Here is a 22,502-nt window from a genome sequence, read left to right as displayed (position 1 = left end):
CCTTCAGCTGCTGCTTCAGCAGCGAGATCTCCCCCGACTTCTGGCACACCTGCGGGGACGACGGGGCTCAGGCACCGGCCAGGAACCGGCCCCCCCGCCCAGCCGGAGCCCGCACCCCCCAACTCACCCAGCGCCGTGGGGCGACTCACCTCCCACTTGGTCTCCTCCAGCCGGGGTGCCAGCTCGGTGCGCTCGCGCTGGAAGGAGGCGCAGCGACGCTCCAGCAGCTCCCGCTCCTGCAGCAGCTGGGCGAAGTCCTCCTGCAGCTGCTGCTTCTCCTGCTGCAGCTGCAGCACCTGGAGCTGCAGGACCTGCTGCCCCCGCTGCGCTGCCTGGGCCGCCTGCCGCGCCTGGGCCGCACAGCGCTGCCGCAGCCCCTCCAGCTCCTGCTCGCAGCGCCGCTGCTTCTCCTCGTACACCTGGGGGGGGGGTGGAGGGGGGGGAGACGACACAAGCTGGGGGGGGGGCGGCATGGCACCCCCCCACTTCTGCTGCCCTCTCCAGGATGGGCACCCACTCCCCATAGGGTAGGGGGGCAGTGCATCCCTCCCAAAAGGAGGAGGGGTCTGGGAGGGGTGCAATGTAGTGGTGTCCCCTCTCCTTGTGCCCCCCATCTGTTGGCGTGCTGGCCCCCCATGTCATCACCCCCAGAGTCTATAGGGCTCCTCCAGCCCCACCACCAGTGGGGAGAAGTCCCAGGTGCATCCAAAATAGGGCACCCCAAGCCACCCCAGTCAGTACAATTGCCCCCCAGATCATACGAGGGTCCCCCAGGGACTATACAGGACCACTCACCGGTGGGGAAAACCCCCATTCCCAGACCCACAGAAAAAAGTATCCCCATACAAGGGTCTATAGAGGGTCCCCAAAGGAGGTCCCTGCCCCCCAGCCAGGGGGGATGTCCACACAAGGCACCCCGGGGAGGGGGACGGGGACAGGACAGGGGGACGCCAGGGGCGTACCTGGCAGATGGCCACCTCATTCTCGTCCAGGCTGTCGCGCAGGAGCCGCAGCTCGGCCTCCCTCTCCCGCAGCTTGTCCTCCAGCTCCCGCACCAGCACGGCCTCCTCGCCGGGCAGGGGCGAGCGCCCGCAGGAGCCGCTCTCCGAGGAGGGCCGGCCCCGGCCGCTCAGCGAGCCCGTGCTCTTGCTGGACGAGGAGCGCCCGCTGTCCGAGTTGGAGGGGCGGCAGCCCCCCGGGGGGTCGGGGGGACCGTGGGGGGTGGCCGGCAGTGCGCCCACCTCGGGGTGCTGGCTGCAGCCCGTGCTGTAGGTGGGCAGGCTGGAGAGGGAGTTGCGCCCCGAGTCCGAGAGGGTGCTGGCACGACAGCTCAGGGAGCCAGGCTTCTCAGCACCCAGCAAGTGGGTGAGGCTCACCTGGCTCTCCGAGAGCCCCGGGCGTGCACTCGGCTGGGCACTCCGGAGCTTGGGCACCACCGGCTTGAAAGCCATGGGGCGGATCAGGGTCTTCTCCACGTTCTGCCGGGGGAAGAGGAGAGAGCAGGGAGGCTGGGGGGACCCACCACCCTCCCAAGGGGCTGCCTGGGGTGGTGACAGGGGGGGTGCCCCCAACCCCGACGCCTTCGCACCCCAAAGGAGACAAGGGCCGGTCACTGCCTGCTCCATCCCTCCTCCATGGGATGCCCAGGTGGGCTCCCTCACACACCCCTGGCACAAAGGAGGGAACATCAAGGGCATAGGGACCACCACCTCCCCAGGGACACCAAAAATGTGGCCATGTGGCCCCAGTTTACACACCCGAGCCGACAGCCCCAGTGTGGCACAGGGAGCAAAGCCAAGACCCCAGCACCCACCCACCCTGCTGCCGCCCCCCTCTCACCTCCTCCAGCTTGCCAGAGACAGGGATGAGCTTGGGGGGTGGCCCCCGGAGGTGATCGCTCGGGGCTTGGTCATCGCGGGGCTCATCTGAGTCGCTGCAGGGGCTGGTAGGAGAGGGGGCATCGAGCCAGTCGCCGCAGAAGCCCCCGTTGGCGTAGGCGTGGGTGATGCCAGGCACGGCTGCGCGGCACTCCTCAGGGGATGGGGGGTCCCGGGGGGTGGCCCGGAGCAGCCCCTCCTGCTTGCGGAAGGAGGCGGTGGGGGGCTCCACGTCGCAGGGCTGGCTGGCGCGGTCGTGGCGGGGCCGGCCGGGCAGGAGGCTGCCGACGCTGCCCATAGCGGCGGGGGCGAGCGGGCGGCGGCGCGGAGCTGCGCGGCCCCCTCAGCGGCGGCCTCGAGGGGCACCGGCAGCGTCTGCACGATGGCCATGGCAGAGGGGCCCCAGCGGGCAGGGGCGCACGGGCAGCCTGCAGGCAAGGGATACAGGGCATCAGAACCGTGGGCACCGCTGGCCGTGCCTCACCGGCTGCCAGTATCCCCAGGCGGGCACAGGGGCACCCCCAGGCCCCCAGCCACCGTCCCCAGTCTCATGCATGCGGGCCGGCCCAAGGGGAAGCACGCAGAAGGAGATGCCAAACAAACCAGAATAAAACTGGGATTAGCTGGGGGGGCGGCACCAGCACCCCCCAAGCCGGGCTCAGCACCCCGGTGGAGCAGCCCGGGGCTGCCAGGGGCTGTGGGGTGCTGGTGGCACCACGGGGCAGCCACGATGTGGTCCTGCCCCCCTCCGTGCCCCGGCGTGACCTCGCCACGGGAAGCATGCCAGGGCTGGAGGCGAAATCCAAGAGGCCCGCAGAGAGCCAGCTCCTGGGCAGCCTGCCCGCCTGCCTGCCCCACAGTGCTGCCTGCCCCACGGTGCCCACCAGCGCAGCCCCCACGGAGAGTGGGGGACAGCCCCACACACTGGGGACAGCCACTTCCCCTGCCCCACAGCCCCCACCTCTCTGCAGTGACCCCACAGCAGATGCCCCCCACCCCCAACCATCCACAGTGGGGCGCAGGGTCCCCCAGAGAGGGCAGCTGCCAGGCAGGCAGGTGGTCCAGGATGCGGGCACCAGGCTCTTTCCCAGCTCCAACACATGGGTGCCCCTCGTTCCTGCCCCGCATGCCCCTCTCCAGCCAGGGGGGTTCTGCTGGTGCCCCACTGCGGCCCTCCCTGCCCCAACCCATGCCATACGCCCGTGTGACGGGAGCCAGCCGACGGGCCGGATCCGTCCTCCACTGCCTCATCGCATCTCGCACATGGCTGCGGCTGGCACAGGGCGCGGGCAGGCAGGGGGGGCCGCTGCCCGCATGGTCTCGCCTGCCGAGCTGTCACCTGAAATCAGTCCGCCTGCCAGTGCCCGAGGGGGGTGAGCAGGGGAGAGATGCCGGCAAGCCAGCACCCCCCCCACCGTCATCCACGCTGTCATGTGCCGTCCCCAGGCACCGCGATCTCACACCGTGCCCATGACACCCCCGAGTGCAAAGGTGGGTGACCCCCCACCCTCCCCACCCCCGACTCCGCTCACCTTGCCAGCCGCTGCCCATCCGTCCGGTCCACTCGGGCCCCCACACCGTGAACCCGGCTCTGCCGGCCCCTGAAGTGAGAAGGAGAAAGAGGAGGGGGTCAGGCCACCAAATGGCAGTGTGGGTTCCCGTGCCCCCCGTAGCCCCCCCTGCCCAAGCCCCCTAACCAGCAGGCGGTGCCAGCGTGGCACAGAGGGTGGCAGGGGAGCCTGGCAGCGGGTACGCTGCTCCCAGCGCCCAGGGAGGGCTGCGGCCACCCTGGGAGGGGTGGTGGGGACCACAGCCCCCGGTGGGGACCTGCCGCTGCTGGAGGGGCAGGAGCAGGGATCAGGGACCAGGCAGGGACACAGGACCCCCAAAGGGACATCTCAGGGCTCCCCAGCCGCAGCCAGCCAAGGTGCAGCACCCCATCCCAGTGAAACTCCCCTGGGACGTGCAGGTCAGGGGGGGACAGCCAGGTCCCCGCACAGCCACGGAGGGGACACTGCCACCGCTGGGGCCCTGCGCCCGGCGGCCGGGCTGGGAGGTGGTGGGAAGGGACTCCATCTTCTCCCTCCTGCAAGCTCCCACAGCCCACTGAGAGGGTCCCACCGCCGCCCGAGGGGGGCAAGCACCCGGGGAGGGGGTGGCCAGCCCGGCCAGCCACCAGCGCCCTGCGAAACCTCCCTCCAGCCGCCCAGTAAAACCAGTCAGCAACTGGGGCAGCCTCACTGCCAGCTGCTCTGGCCAGAGCGCAGCGAAGCCGGATCCCACCGCTCCGACCCCAAAACAGCAAGGGAAGACTCGTCCCCTGCTCGGCTGGACCCCCACCCTGAGCTGCTGGGTGTTTCGGGCCCCCGTGGACTCCCATGCCTCGATGGCACCAGAGGGCCCCCCCAGGGCAGGGGGAAGCAGCCCCTCATCCCTCCCCACACACCTGGCACATGTGGGGTGGACACCCCCCACGCCTAGCTGTGCCCCCCCTCTAGCCCTCCCCACATCCCGAGGCTCCCTGGGTGGTGCTGTCCCCCTTGTCTGCCCCACACCCCCGTTGCCCTCCCACCCACCCCATGCTGCCCCATTGAGCCCCACAGCACCCAGCCTGCCCCACGGTGCTTCCGCCTTGCCTGACCCCACAGCACCCCTAAGTGCCCCATGGCACCCCTGGGCCCCGCTGCCCCACGACTCCCCCGAAGTGCCCTAAAACACCCCGAAAGTTCCCCATGACACCCTCAAAGTGCCCCACGGAACCCCAGGGCCTGTACTGCCCCACAATACCCCAAAGTGCCCCATGACAGCTCCACAGTGCCTCATAGAGCCCTTGGGCTTCTGCTGCCCCACAGCTCCCCCAAAGTGCCCCTAAAACACCTCCAAAGTGTCCCACAGAGCCCCTGGGCCTCTGCTGCCCCACAGCTCCCCTAAAGTTCCCCTAAAGCACCCCCAAAGTGCTCCAAAACACCCCCAAAGTGCCTCACGGCACCCCTGGGCCTGCACTGCCCCACAGCTCCCACAGAGTGCCCCTACAGCACCCCCAAAGTGCCCCGCAACCCCCTAAACTGCCCCACAGAGCCCCTGGGCCTCTGCATCCCCAGGACACCCCGAAGTGCCCCTGAAACACTCCCAAAGCGCCCCACGGCCGCCGCTGCCCCCCCGCCCCCAGACCCCCCCAAAGCGACCCCCGGGGGCCCGGCCCCCCAACACCCTTAGCGCCGGCAGCCCCCCCGAAGCGCCCCCAAACCCCCCCCCCCCCCCCCGCCCCTCCGCAGCGGCCCCCAGGGCCCCCGCTCCCCGGCCGCCCCACGGCTCGCCCCCAGCGCCGCCGCAGCCCCCCCGGCCCCGCGGGACCCCCGGGCGCCCCCGGCCCCCGCACTCACCGCGGCCCCGCTACCGCCCTCCCGCGCAGCACCGCGCCCCGCCGCCCGCCCCGCGCCAGGCCCCGCCTCCCACTACAAGCCCCGCCCCTCTCGAGGCCCCGCCTCTCCGCCAGGCCCCGCCCCCCCGCTTCGCGAGGTCACGCCACCCCCCCCCCCCCGAGCGGGAAGGGGAGGTGGATATGGGGGGCATGTGGGGTGCGTGGGGGGGCGGCCGTGTCGGGGGGAGCCCCCGCGTGGGCCACCCTCGCCCAGCACAGCCTCAGTCACGTCGATTCCGGGGGATTCCCGGGCTGGGTGGGCGGCAGGAGTCGTCCCCTTCTTTGCGCCAGCCGAGCCCCCCCCACCTCAGGGTTCTCCATCCCCCAAAGCAGCCGCAGACCCGCGGGGTGAAGGTCGCCACCGAGGGTACGCCCCCCCAAATTATTTGGGGAGCCCAGCAACCCGCCAAGGGGGCGGGGTGACTCTGCCTTGTTTGACATCACACCCCCCCATCCCCCCCCTCCGTGAGATGTTGCAGCTATTGCCGCCCCCCAACTCTCCAAGAGCCCCAAACTGGGGGAAAAGGGAGAAAAAATAAACCCACATCAACCCACCCGCAGCTTGGGGAGCCGTGGGTGCCCACCTGCCCCCCCGGGGTCTGGGATCACCCAGGGTCCCCCCCCAGGCTCAGCTCCATCACCCCCTCCCAGCCCCAAGGAGGGATGGGCAGTAGATGGGGGTCCTGAGCTTTCCCACTGCCCCACTTCCACTCCACAGCCCCATGACAGCACCTGCTGTGGGCTAGACTGGGGGGAAATGGGGGCCAGGGAGCTGGAAGGGGCCCTCTGGCCAAGGGGGAACACCCACAGCCCCCACCCACGTCGCTATGCAAACCCTGACCCAGCTGCGCTGGGGGCCTGGCTCCCCCACCATCCCCTTGCCTTACCTCCACTTCCCCGGGACCCTCCTCCTCCATCACCCCCAGCCTGCCCTGCGCCGACAGCACCCAAGGGTGCTCTCCGAGAGAGCCGATGCACCCCGGAAACCCAGGGCTGGGTGTGTACCACCCACCTGCCCTGGCCCCTCATTATGGCTCAGGTTAAAACTATGCCCGGCGCGGAGGCTGCTAATAACCCGTGTGCCAGGGCTGGGGCGGGATGCTCTGCACAGCAGGGACGGCCTCTGGCACCGCATCCCCCAGTTCTCCGGGCCACCCGCCCCCTCCCCGGCCAGGGCCCACCCCCCCCAGCCCCAGGGTCCCCCAGTCACAGAGACAGCGGCACAGAAACGGCACTCACATTTATGCTTTAAAAAAAACTAGGAAGGGAAAAAACCCAAAGGGATTAGACCAAGATCCGGCTATGGACTCGTCCTACCACAGCGAGGACCAGTCAGGTCACAGTATTTGTTGCCCGCAGCCCAGAGGGCACGGGGGTGGCCGCCCCCCCCAGCCCAGCAGAGCAAGGCCGGGCTGCTCCCCGCGAGGTTTTACTGCTGGTGATGCCCCCGGAGAAAGGGGCCAGGGGAGACCCTGAGCAAAGGGGGCTGGGTCAGGCGTTAGCTGGGCAGGCAGAGCCGGCGAGCACCACATCGCACCCGCCGGCGCAGGACGCCAGGGCTGCCTTCAACCCACCGCGAGCAGTGGTGCCACGGGGGTCCAGCTCCCACCCTCCCACCACGTCCCATGGGGAGCGCGCAGCTCCAGGACGAGAGCCATCCACAACCTCCCACGCTTCCCTCCACCACCTTCCCCTCGCTGGCTCCATCCGAGACAGGACCGAGCCCAGAGACCCCCACCTGTGACAGGAGGGGTTCCTGCCATGTGTCCCTCTGCACAGTGCCCCCACACAGTCCCTCCCACCAGTGGCAGCCCAGGGTTTCGGCTCCATTTTAGCCACAATTTAACGACCTGCCCCAGATCCAGAGATCCCCAAGCCCTAGGGCTGCAGGTCACTGCCCCCCATCACCCAGCCCACACTGACTCCGCTCCCTCGTGCTCCCAGCACTCAGCACCAGCACAGAGCTGCCAGCATCTGCCAAAGCACCCTCCCGTGGCCGCTCTTCTCTGGGACGAGCCCACTCCTCCTCTCACGGTGGCCCGCGTCTCAGAGACACCATGCTGGCGGCCAAGAGGCTTGTTCATGCAGGAGGAGAAAGGGCCACAGGGGCACGTGGCTGCTGCTCCCGGGGGAGAGGGGCTGGCATACCCCGGCCCCGTGCTCCCAGCACCAGTCCCCGTCCCCCCGACGGACCGAGGAAGAGACCTGTCGGGCTCACGGCTTCTTGGAGGCTCCCGTGCCTCCCTCTGGAGCTTTCTTGGCTAAAAGTGCCTTCTCCTCCTTCATCTTCTTCAGCCTGACCTTGCTTTTGCCAGAGGACGAGAAGGTGAGCGAGGCCTTGCTGAACTCCAGGGGGAAGACACCCACGTCCCCGTCGAAGCGGTTCTTGGACACCTGCAGGTAGCGCTTCCCTGGCCCCGTCACCAGCTTACGGTCCTGCAGGATGAGGACGTTGTCGGCCTCCTGGCTGGCCTGGGGGGAGGAAAACATCTCCAGGAGGGTGCTGGGGATGCAGCCAGAGTCACGGGGCTCGGAGGTGCTCACAGGCTGCCTGCCCGGCTCCTTCGAGCCCTGTTACAGGGCATCCCAGGCCATGGCAACTCCAGCACCTCCCGGACACCAACCCCTTGTCTTCCCCGGGACATCCCAGCGACCCGCCAGGCAGACAGGCTTGAGCTGAAGCCACAGCACGCCCTGGGGAAACAAGGGAGCACAGGAGGGCCGTGCACACTCACAGAGTACCTCCTGCCCACCACTGCAGGGTCGTTCAGCATCAAAGAAGAGACTGGAGCACTCAGAGAGCCCATCCCTGCACCCTCCCTGGCTCCTTCTTTAATTATCTCATACTACATCCCACTCACAGTCAATGAGCATTAATTAACTGCACCTAAAGCCCCAACAGAGCTTTAGCTGGCAAAGGGTTTGGTCCCTGTCTGCATCTCCCTACCAAGGCCTGACCAAATCGGGACTCCGCGCATCTTCAGCAGGTGACAGGAGTCCTGCGAACATCCTGCCCCTCACAGCACCTTTTAGATCCCCAGCCATGACTCAGGGTGCTGGTGGGAGCTGGGGACGGCTGCCCAACGTATCCCAGCCCCTTCCTGGGAACACGCTGTGCCCGAGGGACAGGAAGGGCCACCCTCGCCCAGCCCACCTTGGCAGAGCCGAAGATGGAGGCCGTCTGCAGCTCCTTCTCGTCGTCCTCCTTGCGGGGATGGATGACCAGTGTGATGTGGCAGGTGTTGTCCGTGGCGAACTTGCGGAAGGCACCAACGATGTAGTCCTGAGCAGCGAGCCTGCCACGGCAGCAAGAACTGGGTCAGGGGCTGGCACTGCTTGGTGTGGGGAGGGGGGGGCGGACAGCGAGGTGCTGCCAGGTTCAGCCCCACAGCAGGAAGCACCCAGGGGGCTGGGCTTACTCTCCGTGAGGCAGCCAAGCCCACGCAGGCAAAGGGACAGGGCACGACAGGGATCGCAGTTAACTGGCTCACCCTTTCCCACCTCCTCCTCCCCAGGGCAGTGATCGCCCTTCAACAAAACAGGGCTGCCAGACAGGACTAAAGGGGACACCCTGTGTGGGTCCCCAGCCCCTGCCGTGACACCCGACAGGGCCAGCTCCAGCAACAAGGGTGGTGGAGGAAGGAGGGGGCGGCTTGGAGAAGGGCTACCTGTCCACAGAGAGGTGCTCGTGTCCCATCATGAACTGGAGGTTGTCGACGACCACGTGAGTGATGTCGTACATGTAGACGGCATGCTGCATGGTGTCAATCACCGTCCTGGGTGAGGGGAGATCGGGATCAGCCCCGGGGATCAGCAAAGGCAGGGACGGGGATGCTGAGCCAGGCATGGGGAGGGGGAGAGGCAGAGCTGGGAGGTACCAGGCTGGCTCCTGCTGGACCCTGGGCACATCCCACCTCTGCATCTTTTCTGTCACAGGACAGGCGCAGCCCCATCCCCACAGGTAAGGGCAGCTGGATCAGGAGGACCCAGCTGCTGCCCACACAGCCCCTGCCCACCGTCCCACGATCTCCCCAGCCCACAGGGACCCTCGGGGCACATGGGGATGCGTGCAAGCACCATAGCGCCTGGTGAATATAAGGAGCAGGAGGTGCCTGTCCTCCCTCCTCAGCAAACGGCAGCGCTGCCATGTGAGCAGGGTGTGGGGGGATACATCCTGCCGGGGGCAGAAGCTGGTTTTAGAGCAGCCACCTAGCACAGGGACAGGTCCTCTCCCTTCACCCCCACCCCAGAGGGACGCTGCAACAGTCCCTGCAACAGCAAGAATGCAGCCGGTTGAGCCACACAGTCCCCACGTGCCAACCCCGGGACTTGAACGGCCCCAACGTGCCTCCTGCCAGCCCCAAATCTGTGACCCGCTGCGGGGGAAGAGCCCTGGCTCCCCAAGGCCCTGCAGCACATGCTGTCAGGGGTAAACACCACTGGGGACGAAGGTGTGGGACCATACTTGATGTTCTGCTGGCCATGGAAGGTCATGAAGTAGAGCGGGAGGTCCTCGAAGCGATCAGCCCACTCGTCATACAGCTCCAGCTGGTCCTCCAGGCGCTGGGCAGCAAACTGCGTCAGCATGATCTTGGCCAGGCGGACATTGTTGATCTCAAAGCTGCCCCACAGTGTGCACACGCCCTGCATGCACAGGTCCAGCGCATACTCACTGATAAAGGTCGTCTTCCCGCTGCCCGTCGGGCCTGGTGCAAGGACAATGACGGGAGGAATTAGCTGGAGAAGATCTGACCCCTCCTGAACGCGCTGAGCGGTTGTTTAGAGGTGGAAGCGCCGGGGAGCGGGATAAGAGCAGCCTATCCGCAGCACTCCCACCATAAACAGGCAGAGTCTCGTGCCATGCTGCATGTCTGGGCGCACGCGCGTCACCTCCAGCAGCCAGCAGGTCCCTCCGGGGTGCGGGGAAGGGCTAGGCAGCCGGCAGGAGGGCACAGGGAGGGCTCGGACAGGAGGTGGCAGGGGTAAGGGACACCCCACGACTTTCTGTGCCACCCCAGGCAGGGAGCCCACCACCACACCGGCATGCCCAGCCCCACTGCACCTAGGAACGCGCCCCAGCCTCTCGTGCACCCCCAAGATGGGCTCAGCCGAAGCCACGAGCAGAAGGGGACCTGGAAGGTGAAGCCACTGAAGAGCCCTCTGCTCCCCCCGTCCACCAGCCGTTTGCCCATCACCTGTGAAGACGGTGAGCTCCCCTCTGCGGTGCCCTTTGAGGAGCTTGTTGAGCTCGGGGAAGCGTGCCCACTTGACGCCGGCCACCTGCTCGGTGTTGACCAGCTCCCCAAACACCTCCTCACGCAGCTGCCGGAAGGAGACGATGGATTTGTGGCTGGCGGGCAGGGCGGCACGCAGGATCTTGGTGAGGTTCAGGCCCTGGTTCAGAGCCTCCAAGGGCCGGGGCTGCAGGTCGCCGGGGCGCACCAGGGAGCAGCGCTTGAGGCTCAGCTTGCGGGCAAAGAGCTTGGCGGCTTCCCAGGAGCGCAGGTCCTCGCCTAGCCACAGCGTGATACGCTTGAACTGCTCCAGGTAGGGGAGGAGGGCAGGGGGCAGGCAGGTGGCCCCCCGCGGAAGGGCCAGGCTGGCCACCCCTGTAGCTTGGTGCAGGGCCAGGGCATCCAGCTCCCACCCAGTTAAGACCAGCTCCGTGTCTCGGCGGCCGATCAGGGGCAGCCCAAAGAGATTGTGATAGGAATCGAAGCGGGGTAAAGTCTCTTCCACATAAGCTATCGCATCCCCCTTCTTCTCCACCCTCACGAGCTTCAGGCCCTTCAGGGTCGCATCGCGGGGGCTGAACCAGGGGAAGACAAGGGACTTGGCAGTCCTCAGATAACGCACCCCGAAGCGCTTCAGGGTGGCGTCCGTCACCAGGGAGATGCCAAACACAGCCTTGGTCTTGTTGGTCTCATCCTCATCCAGCAGCTCCCAGAGCGGCAGCGCCCGGTCCCAGATGCAGCGGGCATCCTCGCGAGCCCGTCGCGTGTCCTCCTCCGGCTCTACCGAGCTGGCAGGGGAATGCCACGGTGCCGCAGCTCCACGTTGGCCTGGAAGTCCTGCCAGGTGCCCTCGGCCAGGGTGGCCGTGCACAGGAAGCTGCCCGTGGTCTTGTCAATGAAAAGTGTGTAAGGGGCGCTGGCGGCCGGCGGCTGGTCCTCCCGGCTGTCAGTGAAGAGGCTGGGGGTATGCAGGCAGCTGTACCCGTCGTGGAAGGGGATGCCCTGGGCCCGCAGGTACTGCCGGATCTCGGTGATGGAGACGGAGGGCACGGGCCCCTCGGGAGAGGGCAGCACGTCCTTCTTGTAGCGCCGCTGGGTGAGGCGGCCCGGCACCCCGGGGCTCAGGGAGACTCCCTTGCTCCTCGCCCCCCCGCACAGCAGCGGCAGGAGGCGGCCGGCGGCTCTGCAGGGCCGCAGGGGCACCACTGCCATCCTGCCCGCGCCCGCCTCCGCCCGAGCCGCCCCGGCACCCGCCCGTGCCGCTGCCGATCCGCATCGGCGGCGGCCCCGCGGCCCCCCGGCCCCGCGGCCCGGCGCCGCTCAGGCCGCCCCCCTCACGTGGAGCTCCACGGACGCCGCCATTGCCTGACCCCGCCACCGCGCTCAGCGCGTCACTTCCGGGCGGAGCCGGAAGCGGATGTTTCCCCCCTCCGCGCGGTTCCGGTTCTGGGGTGAGGGCGGCGCCATGACGGGCCGCGGGACGCCCAGTCGGTTCCTGGCGGCCGTCCTGCAGAACGGCGTGGGCCGCTACGTGCGGCAGCTCCAGCGCCTCCAGCTTCTCTTCAGCCCTACCGCGGCCGACGCCCGCGGCGCCAGGTACCGTCGGAGGCACCCTCACCCGCTGCCCCTGACTGCCTGGGATGGAGGGGGGAGAGGCCTGGTGACCCTTGACCTCTGACCTGCTGGGGGAGGGGCTTACGAGAAGCTGTGGTGGCTTCTGACTTGTCCGTATAGGGAAAGGGAAGGCGCTGCTGACCTGTGACCCACAGAGGTGGGGGTCGGGGAGGGGTGGTGACCCCCGACCTCTTACGCGATGGGGGAGGGACTAGAAGGCAGCACTGCTGACCCCTGACCTCCGACCCACCGGCACAGGGGCAGGCTGGGTGATCACGTCTGACCTGCAGGTGGCACACCCCGACCTCTGCACTGTGACCCTTCCCGTGGGCAGGGCACCAGGGTGTGGGTGACCCCACCTGTGACTTTTGCCCTGGGGTGGGGACTACCGTGACCTCCACCCTCTGACCCCGCTGGGGCTGACGCCCCCCCCGGCCCCCCCACAGGCAGTTCGTGGAGGAGGCGGCGCTGGACTTCGCCCGGCAGCACCCCGATGTTGTCCTCTACATCAGCCCCCGCTCTGGCCCAGCCCCGCTGCTGGTGGCCGAGTACTGTGAGTGCGGGGGGAGCGTGGGGGGGCTTGGGGGGCAGGATGGGGACGGGGCCCTCCCCACCCTGCCCCGGCTCTGCACTGCCTCCGCCAGCCACAGACGGTGCTGGGGCCGGCTGCCGTGCGGGACCGGGGAACAGCAGCTGCCCCCCGGGGGGGGTGGGCTGCAGGTTGGGGGGGCCCCCGGCCTGACCCCTCCCCCACTCTGCCGCAGTGAACGGGACGGTGCGGGAGGAGCTCATCGCCAGCAAGACGAGCGAGGAGATCGTGCAGCTGGCCACCAAGCTGGCCGGCCAGTCTGGCCTGGACATCATCCGCATCCGCAAGCCCTTCCACACCGACAACCCCAGCGTCCAGGGCCAGTGGCACCCCCTCACCAACAAACCCTCCGCCCTCACCGTCCGGGGCCCGCGCCTGCAGCCCCAATAAAGCCTCTGCCCCACACCTCCGCATCCATCTCTCCTCCTGCCCGCAGAGACCTCACCACGCCACGTCCAGACAGAGCCGCGTTTATTGCCGGGGGGCATGTGGGGCTGTGCACGAGGGATGCCAGACAGGGAGGGCGATGCCCCTCCTTGCGGGGGGGCGGGGGTGCTTGGGGGTGGCTTGCCCCGCCCTGCAGCAAAAACAAGGGTGGGGGCAGGATGGGAGAGCCCAGGCGTCTGGCTCTTGCCTTTTCCCACTAAGCCTCGCTCTTCCGGGGCAGGAGGGCCTGGGCTCCAGCCTGTTAGGGACCCCAGGGGCTGCCACCCCCCTTCTCCCCGCCCTGCAGGGCTGAGCTCCAGGCATTGCCCTGATCCTGGAAGTGCCAGCAAGGAACACAGAGGGGAGGACACGCACCCCAGCGAGCCTGTCCCTCCCCGGCTTCTCTGGTGTCACCGCCCTGTCTCTGGGGTGTGAGATGCTTTTGTCACCCCAGTCCCTCGAGTTCCCCCACGAGGCGGCAGGAGCAGAGGTAGTTGGGGGGATTTAGGGACAGTGGCTGCTCCTGGAAAGTGCCATGAAGAGCAGGAGGCCCCAGAGGGAGGCAGGCCTTTGTCCAGGGCTCCTCCTCCTCGCTGTGCGAGGATGTTTCTCCTCCGACGTGTTGTCCCATGGGGGACAGGGCTGTGCCTGAACCCCAGTTCTTCAACAGCACCACGCAGGAGGGCAGAAACACATGGTGCCCAGGGCTGCGGGGGCACTGCAGACGTGGATGTGGGTGCTGCGCTGGTCCCTTCCCACGCTGCAGAGCACGGCGGTGGCTGCCGGTCCTGCTGCCAGTGCATCTTGCTGCCTACTGCTGCATCCTGCTCTTCCCCTGCAGCACCCTGGGGAGAGGGGGCAGAGCCTGTCAGGGTCAGAGGCCCCGGGGGTGCCACCTCCCCAGGGCACCCACCCCTGCCTTTCACCTGGGGCCTCCTCGCAGCGGGCACGTGCCACTCCACCAGCTGCTCCAGGCCGTTCGGGGACGTGGGCTCCTTGCCCTGGCTCCGTCCGTCGCTGAATCGTCCTCTCCCGGAGAGGAAACCCTGGGGGGGCAGACATGGGAGAGCGGGCAGGGGCTGGCAGCCACCGAGGCCGCCCCCCACAACACGAGATGTGTCCACAGCCCCTCTCCGGCCTGCGAGCGGGCAGCTGGGGGAAACCCCCCCCCCCGGCCCGTGCTGGGAAGGGACCCTGCACCCTGCAAGAGGTGCAAGCACCTTGGGGCAGCCCCCAGCCCCCCTCCCTGCTCCTCACCCACCTCTCAGCAGCCGTCTGCCTTCCGTGCGCCGAGGGACGCCCAGTGGGGCAGGCCGAGTCCACGCATCCACAACAGCATCTCTCTCTCACGCCTGGACGGACAGACAGACAGAAACTCTCCCTCCCCCCGGTGTCCACCTTCAGCCAGGCGCCAGCTCCTGCCTCCGGCTCATGGCCGCCATCGGTGGGTTTTTATACATAAATAGAGCTCCCAAATTTAAATAGATTCTTTTTCTTTTTTTCTGTACAGCGAGTCTCAAAAGTGAGTGAAAAGCTGAAGGAACGGCCGAGCCCGGGCCCGGCCCGGCTCTGCCATCCAGGAGGTAGTTTTGCCTGAGTCTTGTAACACTGCTGGCAGGGGGTGGGAGAAGGGGCCGGAGGGGAGGAGGGTCCCGCTGGCAGGACCCCCTCCCGGCCCCTACACGGAGCTCTCGTCCAGCTTCTCCACCAGCTGCGTGTGTTTCCGCTTCTCCAGGATCTTGCTGAGCTCCTCAGTGAAGGATGCGCTGTAGAGTGGCGAGGCCAGCGGCTCCTCCTGCTGCTGCAGCAGCATGTAGCTGTTGCCGTTCATCTTGCGGAGGACGTTGGGCAGAGCCCCCACGCCGTTGGTGAGCTCGGCCGGCAGTGGCGGCGGTGGCGGCAGCGGGGGCACCGCAGCTGGCAGCTCCTTGACCGGGGAGGTGGCAGCTGTGGGCGCCTCACCGGGGATGATCCGCAGGCAGCCATCGGGGTAGGCGAGCTCTTCCTCCTCCTCCTCCTCCTCCCGGCGGCCCTTGCGCAGGCAGTTGGCCGAGACGGTCTGCAGCTCCACGCTGGCTGGCCGCGGCTCCCCCAGGACGTACTTGCCCTTGCGCTTCTCCAGGCAGGACATGTAGAGGAGGACGGTGCTGAGCACGGCGCACAGCACCACTAAGGCGACGATGGCGGAGACATAAACCACCTTCATGTCACCGGCCACCTGGCTGGAGGCGTGGGGCCAGGGGGTGGCCGTGGGGCCACGGGGCAGCTCGGGCAGCACGGTGAGGCTGTAGGCGGCCAGCAGCGTCCGGAGACCCCGCTCCTCCCCGTAGCAGCAGTAATCGCCGCTGTGCTGGGGCAGCGTGTCCGTCACCAGCAGCCCGTCCACCCCTACGCGCAGCCGGTCCTGCCCCGTGCCCGCCGCCTCGCTGCCGTTCAGCAGCCAGATGGCTCGTGCCAGGTTGGAGCGCTGGTCGCAGGGCAGCAGCACGTCGTCCCCCTGCAGCACCGTCCGGTTCTTCCGTGGCAGGAAGCCTGCGGGGACATGCACCGCCTCGCACCCGTCCCGGCCACCCTAAGGGACGCTGGCATCCCCAGTGGTCTCGAGGGGTGGCGCAGACTCACCCCGCCCAGAGCTGCTCCGGCATCCCTCGTTGCCGCTCTGAATGTCCTGCACCAGCCCTGTGCTGCAAGACACGGGGGACTTCAGCCGTACAGCCCCAGCTGAGCCCACCCGTATGGGGTCACGGCCACTGAAGACCCACTGCCAGATGCCAGACCCTTGGGGGTGGCACTGGGGCGACTGTGCCATGGGGTGATGTGCAAGATCACGGGATGGGGCAGGTGGAAGGCTTGTGGGGACCTCGCCGGGGACGGGCAGCCTCTCCCTACCTGTCCGTGGTGGCGGTGGCGCGGCAGGCCCTGCCGTCCCAGGCGCAGTAGGGGTCCCGGGCGAGGATGCAGTCGTAGCAGGAGGCGTACCTGGCGCAGGAGGCCAGGGGCACCTGCAGGATCCCACTGGCTGCCCCCACGTACAGGCTCCTCTGGGGGGAAAGGGCTGGCTCAGCACTGCTCTGGCACGGTGCAGCTGGGCTGTGGGGTGCCCCATGGTGCCCAGAGATCCCCCCCCAGCCCCACAGCACAGCTCTCCCTTGGTGGGGGTGCACGGGGAAGGGCCCCCAGCTCCAGCCAGTGCCAATGGCTGCGGCTGGCACCTGGCAAGGAGGTAGGGGCCAGGCTGGTCCCTTTCCCCAGGCTGCCCCGCTGGGCTCTGGCATGTATCCCAAGCTGGGGTGACCCAGGAGTCATGTCCCCCCTGTCCCCCAAACAGCCCAGTGGCAGCTTCACAGCACAAACGTGCCCCATGTGTGGTTTCCCCCCACTTCTTCCACCCCTCACCTGGGCGTGGGAGATCACCAGGCTCTCCACGGGCTGGGGGTCCCTGAACACCTGTACCTCCTCCACAATGTGGATGCCGGAGCCCACCACCACAGCCTTGTGGATCCAGCCGTCCCCTGGAGAGCAGAGCGGGGGGTCAGGAGGGAGTGTGGGGTGTCCCCCCTGCCCAGCACAGACCCAGCAAACTCATCCCATGCTCACCCGTCCCCATGAAGAGCACATCGTAGGAGTGGCCGTCAAGGGCCCGCACCCTGTCCACTGCCAGCTGGCTGTACGCCACACTCTTCTTCACCAGCAGCGGCTCCCCACCGGCCGGCTTCACCTCTTCGAACATGAGCGGGTGCAGCTTGACAAAGTCCAGGACGCTGTTGGGCAGGTCCTGCGAGGAGTTGTAGCCCTTCCTGCGGGAGCGGTCCGTGATGCACTGCCCGGGGGAGATGGGGGTCAGGGGGGGATGTGGCCGCCCCACGCCCCCCCTGCTCCACACCCCCAGGCACTCACGGAGCCGGGCCGGGGCTCAGGCACCGCACCGTCGTAGCGGGACCACTTGCGAGCCGAGTCCTGGTACTCCATGTAGGGGCCCTCGAAGGCGCGCTGCACCGCCGAGATGCTGTAGCGGCACACGGCCGAGGCCTCCATGGTCCTCCTGGGGGACAGAGCCCCACCTGAGCCCGGGCAGACACACGGATGCTCCCGACTGACGCACCCCCCAGGTGCTCAGCGCCTGCCTGCGCGTCCCATCGAGCATCTCTGGTCCCCCCGTGCTGCAGACTGTTAGCCCCAGCCGTTTCGGCCGCTGCCCCGCTCACCACTGCGCCGAGAGGGTGAAGGCGGCGTAGAAGACAGTGCTGGCCCAGCTGCCCCCGTCCAGGCTGCAGATGCTGCGCAGCACCTCGTAGTAGGGGATGTAGCAGACCAGGCGCGCCTTCATGAAGGACGTCCATTTGCGCTGCAGGATCTTCTTCCCCCCCACGTCGCTCTGGGAGAGTGCAGGGAGCATTTCTGCACAGGCTGCTGGGGGCGTGTGTCCCCCTCTGCCCGTGCCTCGGTTTCCCCCAAGGTGCAGCCACACAGCCCCTACACCGGGAGGAGCAGCGCTTGGCTCCCTGTGGCCAGGGACATGCCTACCTTGCAGACACGGGCCACCCGGGCCACCCGGGCCACCTGGCTCTTGTCAAAGAAGGACGTGGTCTCCTCACCCGCCCGCTCCGTGAAGAAGTAGTAGATTTTGTCATCGTCGCCCACGGGGCTGTCCTTGCTCTCCTGGACCAGCACGGAGGCCACGAACTCGGCATCTGGGGGATGCGGAGTGAGAAGCAGAGATTGGGGACCCACCATGGGAGTGGTGGCGATGCACAGCGTCCCACAGGCCGTGACACCAGTCCTGGTGGACAGGGATGGCTCACCATTCAGCCAGTGCAGCGGAGATTCCTCCGTCTTCAGCGGCCGCTGGTGCAGGTTCCTCCGGATGTCGGGGAGGCTCCGAAACTCATAGCGCGTGGCCGTGTACAAGCCGCCGTCTGGGCAGGGCAGGCACCCGTCAGCATGGCCGTGCACCCCAGAGACAGCAGGGACAGCCCCAAAAGCCACCATCATCCCCGTGCTCCAGGCGGAGAAGGAGGAGGAGGAGGACCAAGTCCTGGCTTGCTGAGCCCCCCGCACGCAGAGCCCCCCTGGCTGGGGGGCCCCCGTGGGGGCATTGGGGACAAGGCCAGGGTCGGTGGCATCCCACATGTCCCCGCCAGCCCGGGGGAAGGTGCTGCTTACCCACGATGAGGCCGGTGTAGCCGCGGGCAGGGTCGTATGGGCATTTCTCCTTGCCTTCCTCAAAGTAGGACGGCAACGTGAACCTGTCGGCTTCCTTGGGGGGGACAGGGGACCAGTTTAGCCAGGAGGGGACAAGTTCCTCTCGTCTGCCAGCCCCAGGCTCTCTGCAGAGGCTGCCAGCAGGGACACAGCGATGCCCATGGCCATGCCTTAATCTGGGCAAGATAACCCCCCCCGGCACCTTCCAGCTGGTCAGAAGCCACAGGGACAGCTGGAGCCCCTAGCCGACAGCGGGGAGAGGGCTCAGGAGGGAAGGGGAGCCCGGGCATCCCCCTTTGGCATCACATGGGCACCGGGCAGGAGCCAGCCAGCGCAGCCGACATTCCCGGGCTGTGCCTGGCTGGCAGACGCTGCCCAGCCAGGCTGGGTCCCCCAGGGTGACATCCCTGTCATGGCAGCAGTTATTTTCTTTGGGGTTTGCAGTTCAAAGCACGTCAAATAATGATGGGGCCCTTCCAGCTCGGCAGCTCCTCCACCTGACTCCCAGGGTGTGTGATGGCCAAACCGGACCGGCAGCGCAGCCGTGGGAACAGGCACGGCCCATCCGGGGCTCCCCGGCCATGCTGGGGATGCGGCCCCAGGCCCCTTTGCCCCCCCATCTCAGGGAGGGAGGTGGGCAAAGGGCAGCCAAGACACCAAGGAGCCACTGCACAGGGGTGAAAGTCCCATTGCCCGGGGACGTGGTTGCCCCCGGTTGCTCTGCCGTGAGTCATGGCCACGCAGGGACCCCCCAGCCTGGCCCGGGAAATCCCTGGGGAGGGGCTGCTGAGTCAGCCCCGCCACCGTCACCTTCCCTGCCACCGTCACCCTCCCCGAGCATGCTTGCCACCGGCCTCCAGCTAGTCTGCAGCCCCTGCTTTGGGAAGGGGCCCTGCAACAGCAGGTGCTGGAGACCAGCTCCAGTGCTGGCATGTCCCACCGCACCGGCCCCACTGAGCCCACGTGCCCCCCCCACGGCACCAATCCACCCCCAGCCACCTCGCTGTGGGGTCAGAGTCCAACCCCAGCGCTGAAGTGGGGACTTTGGGCATCTGCGTCATGGTGGCTGTGTTCCCAAACCAACCCGCCCCAGCCTGGGGGTCACTCGCCTCCCCCCCGAGCCAGGGAGGGGCTGGGACAGGGGTGCGGGTGGAGATGGTAGGAGAGGACAGGAGCTGCGCCACCCTGGGGTGACATGGTGGCAGGGGACAGGTGACAGCCGTGGGGCCGAGCGGTACTCACGATAGCGGCGCAGAGTGGGTGGAAGGCGTAGGTCCCGCAGGCGTAGAGGTGGGTGCTGTTCAGCCTCTGCAGAAACCGCACGTGGTTGAAGCACTCGGTCTGCAGAGGGAGAGGACAGGCGTTACAAGCTGAGGAAAGTGGCGGCAGCCCCCGGCACCCACCCACCAGCTCTACCTTGTTGTTTTTGCCCTTCTGCAAGCAGTCCATCTGCTTCTCCGGGGAGGCTTCCCAGTGGATCTGCAAGGGGAAGAGGGACTGCCACTGCGTGACCCCCCATCACTGCATGGTCCCCCCATCACTGCACGCTCCAGCCTCTGCCAGAGCCATCAGAGATGCTAAAATCCTCTCTTTTATTTAGAGAGGGGACGGCTGCTCAGAGCATGAGACGGCACCCTGCCCGCATCCCCCCAGCCCGGGGCGAGAGCGGTCCCACACCCCACCCTGCGGACAGAAATTCCAGAGCACCCACAGGAACCTGGAGGATTTTGGGGTGTCCTTCCTGGAGGGAGCAAAGGGGCGCGCTTCCCCCCCTGCCCCTCGTCCTGCCGGGGTGTCCCTGAAGCAGGCAGCTCTGAGCCTGGGGACATCTGCCACTGCTGTCCCCACGCTGCCTGGCTGGGGAGAAGAACCAGGCATCCACAGGGGACCTGGGGACGGACCTGGGGACAGACCTGGGGAGAGCACCTCCAGGCAAGACCTGAGATGGCGAGCAGGAGGATGAGCAGGGATAGGGTGGCCACGATTCGGGCAGGGACCGGGCAGCATGGGACAGGAGAGGACAACCAGCCAGCGGCGGGCAGAGGCCAGGCTCACCGTGCGGTGGGAGCCGTCGGCCACGTCACTGGAGTTGAGGGCGAAGATGGCTCCCCTGGCGCCCACGTAGAGGATGCCCCGGTCGTCCTCCAGCAGCAGGGTGCTGTAGTTGAGGGTGTGCGCGCTGAAGTGCCGGATGCCCGACAGCTCTGCAAAGGGAACAGGGGGCTGAGGGGGGACCCTGGGGCAGGTATGGCACGAGCCACCAGGTAAAAGACAGAGGATTGAGCCGGGAGTGGGTGGGAAGGCACCCGCTGAGGTTATCAGGCAGACGGTGCTGGGTGCCAGCGGTTACGGCAGGAGGAAAGGAAGAGGGGAGGTTTGGTAGGAGGCGAAAGGCACTAATCGGGCTCAGGCTCACAGGGGACATTTCTTGCCGCTAATTAAAATGGCAGCTCAGGGGTGGGAGCTGCGACATCCATGGCCAGCACAGTCCTGCCACGCTGTTTGGGGAACCGCTGGAGGAAGCAAAAACACACCAGCAGCAACCCCGGCTCCGAACCGAACCCAGCCGGCCCAAAAGGAAGGACGCAAAAAACCTGAACCAAAACTGCCGTGCAAGGGGAGGGCTCCCGCAGCGAGGCTGGGCGCTCCCTGCTCACCGAGCTGGAGAAACCATCCAATTTGGGGTGCTGAGAAGTGTGAGGTGGAACTCAGCCCTGGCCAGAGGGACCCCAAGCCAGGCTTGGACCCTCCCGCCACACGAGGAGAAAGTACCGTGGGGCTTGGGACCCCAGAGGCAGCTGGGGAGGGAATGACCCCCCCGAAAGGAGGCATTGCCTGGGGAGAAAAGGGCACCCCAGCTGCAAATGAAACCCTCTCCCACCGTCGACTGCTGAGCTGGGCTTCACTAACGAGGTCAACAAAGTTGTATGGATGCCCAAGGCATGATGACATTGTGGGGCTGGCCGACACCACAGAGGCTGGAGGCCAAGAGCCCAGTGGCAATTAGAGAAAATTATGGAGGAAAGCTCCCTGCTGACTATCTGGGCCATGAGAGCCCAGCCCAGGTGTGATGCCCGGCTCAGGACACCCTCCAAAGGCTGCTGGGCAGGGCTGGGGGCTAGCCAAAGGTGGCTCCCTGCACACCCCTGTCCACCCCGGCTTTTGGGGAGATGCCTTTGCTCTGCTCCCTCCCTTGGGGCACATCGGCTCCAGGCACCCAACGCCAGACAGATATGTGGGCTCCAATTTCTGGAGCCCAGGGGACTGGAGGCCTCCCTGTAGCTACCCTCCCATGCCAAGACCCTGCTCTGGGGGGCTGGTGAAGGCTGGACCCAGTCATGATGCACCAAACCCAGTGCTGGTAAGATCCCAAACCTCACCACCATCACCAAGACCCGCACCCCCTTACCGTCAAAGGTGATCGTTGTCCTGGGGGTGGCATCCAGGTCGGTGGCAGACCGTCGTGACGGGTAGCCCATTGCCGCCACCACGAAGAGAGCTGTCAGGAGACGGGCCGTGCCTCCGCTCATCTTCCCGCTCCCCCGGCGAGGGCAGCCACCCAACCCGCTGCCGCCAGGCTGGCACAGCCGATCCTCAGGACAGGCTCCCCAGCTCCCTGGGACAGGGCCAGCCACCAAACCCTCCTGAAACACAGAGCACCAGGTCAGACGCTCCTGTTGTCCCCAGCACCTCACGAGCAAGTGGGCTTGGGAAGGAACCAGCCGCACACACGCATGGACGCTTGACCGGGCACGGCCTCAGCCCAGGGACGGCTTCAGAGAAAAGCAAGACCTCGTTTGCCAAATGGGAAACTGAGGCACAGTGCAAGGCGTCGAGCCTGCAGCCAGCACAGGGCAGGGAGGGGAGTTTGAGCGGAGTGACCCCCCGCAGCATCCCCCTGGCTCAGCGTCTGCTCCGTCGCAGCAGCGGCAGTCACTTGCTGAGCGCTTGGTTCAGTTGCTCGGAGGCTCATTTTCCTCCTGGTCTGCTCTGGGCTCCTCCTTCCGTTGCTCCTGGCCATCTTCTCCCACACCTCCCCCTGACCGAAGGACACGCGTCAGTGGAGCCAGCTGATCCCCCATTACATTTTCATGTCCGAAAAGCAGGCACGTTTACCCCCAAAAGCAGAGAGTGGGGCT

General features: G+C 67.2%; 4 protein-coding genes across 5 annotated transcripts in view; 1 reads left to right on the top strand and 3 right to left on the bottom strand.

Moving 5' to 3' along the window:
- LZTS2 (leucine zipper tumor suppressor 2) overlaps positions 1-6,215 on the bottom strand; it is a 7,122-nt gene extending 907 nt beyond the window's left edge. The window contains 8 exon segments of the mRNA XM_050899124.1: positions 3-49; positions 150-419; positions 963-1,478; positions 1,840-2,180; positions 2,183-2,272; positions 2,275-2,305; positions 3,410-3,478; positions 6,186-6,215. Of these exon segments, the coding sequence (XP_050755081.1) occupies positions 3-49; positions 150-419; positions 963-1,478; positions 1,840-2,180; positions 2,183-2,272; positions 2,275-2,305; positions 3,410-3,478; positions 6,186-6,215 (1,394 nt within the window).
- Positions 6,216-6,962: 747 nt separating this feature from the next.
- On the bottom strand, positions 6,963-11,744 carry TWNK (twinkle mtDNA helicase). Its single transcript, XM_050898703.1, is given in 6 exon segments — positions 6,963-7,770; positions 8,453-8,594; positions 8,967-9,074; positions 9,764-10,004; positions 10,494-11,321; positions 11,324-11,744. Coding segments are annotated over 6 exon segments (1,998 nt in total). The 3' UTR covers positions 6,963-7,512.
- Positions 11,745-11,997: 253 nt separating this feature from the next.
- Positions 11,998-13,140, top strand: MRPL43 (mitochondrial ribosomal protein L43). Its single transcript, XM_050898704.1, has 3 exons — positions 11,998-12,128; positions 12,593-12,699; positions 12,911-13,140. Exons 1-3 carry the CDS (start codon positions 11,998-12,000, stop codon positions 13,123-13,125), a joined length of 453 nt encoding a protein of 150 aa, XP_050754661.1. The 3' UTR covers positions 13,126-13,140.
- Positions 13,141-13,181: 41 nt separating this feature from the next.
- SEMA4G (semaphorin 4G) lies at positions 13,182-21,937 on the bottom strand. 2 transcript variants are annotated; one of them, XM_050898701.1, is made up of 16 exons: positions 21,773-21,937; positions 20,419-20,567; positions 19,780-19,842; positions 19,606-19,704; positions 18,325-18,418; positions 17,964-18,077; positions 17,686-17,852; positions 17,367-17,536; positions 17,059-17,203; positions 16,759-16,981; positions 16,558-16,673; positions 16,065-16,202; positions 15,743-15,862; positions 14,423-15,676; positions 14,088-14,207; positions 13,182-14,006 (listed from the first exon to the last, which is right to left on the bottom strand). In XM_050898701.1, exons 1-14 carry the CDS (start codon positions 21,891-21,893, stop codon positions 14,840-14,842), a joined length of 2,556 nt encoding a protein of 851 aa, XP_050754658.1. In that variant the 5' UTR covers positions 21,894-21,937; the 3' UTR covers positions 13,182-14,006; positions 14,088-14,207; positions 14,423-14,839. The 2 variants fall into 2 exon arrangements, with proteins under 2 accessions (XP_050754658.1, XP_050754659.1); XM_050898702.1 differs by having other exon boundaries at positions 14,423-15,693; positions 15,784-15,845; positions 16,051-16,202; positions 19,606-19,671.
- Positions 21,938-22,502: the final 565 nt, after the last annotated feature.

Source organism: Gymnogyps californianus, chromosome 6, assembly GCF_018139145.2.
Source record: "Gymnogyps californianus isolate 813 chromosome 6, ASM1813914v2, whole genome shotgun sequence".
Taxonomy (NCBI): Eukaryota; Metazoa; Chordata; class Aves; order Accipitriformes; family Cathartidae; genus Gymnogyps; species Gymnogyps californianus.
The sequence above is the reverse complement of the archived record's forward strand: the minus strand, read 5'-3'. Positions and strand labels throughout refer to the sequence as shown.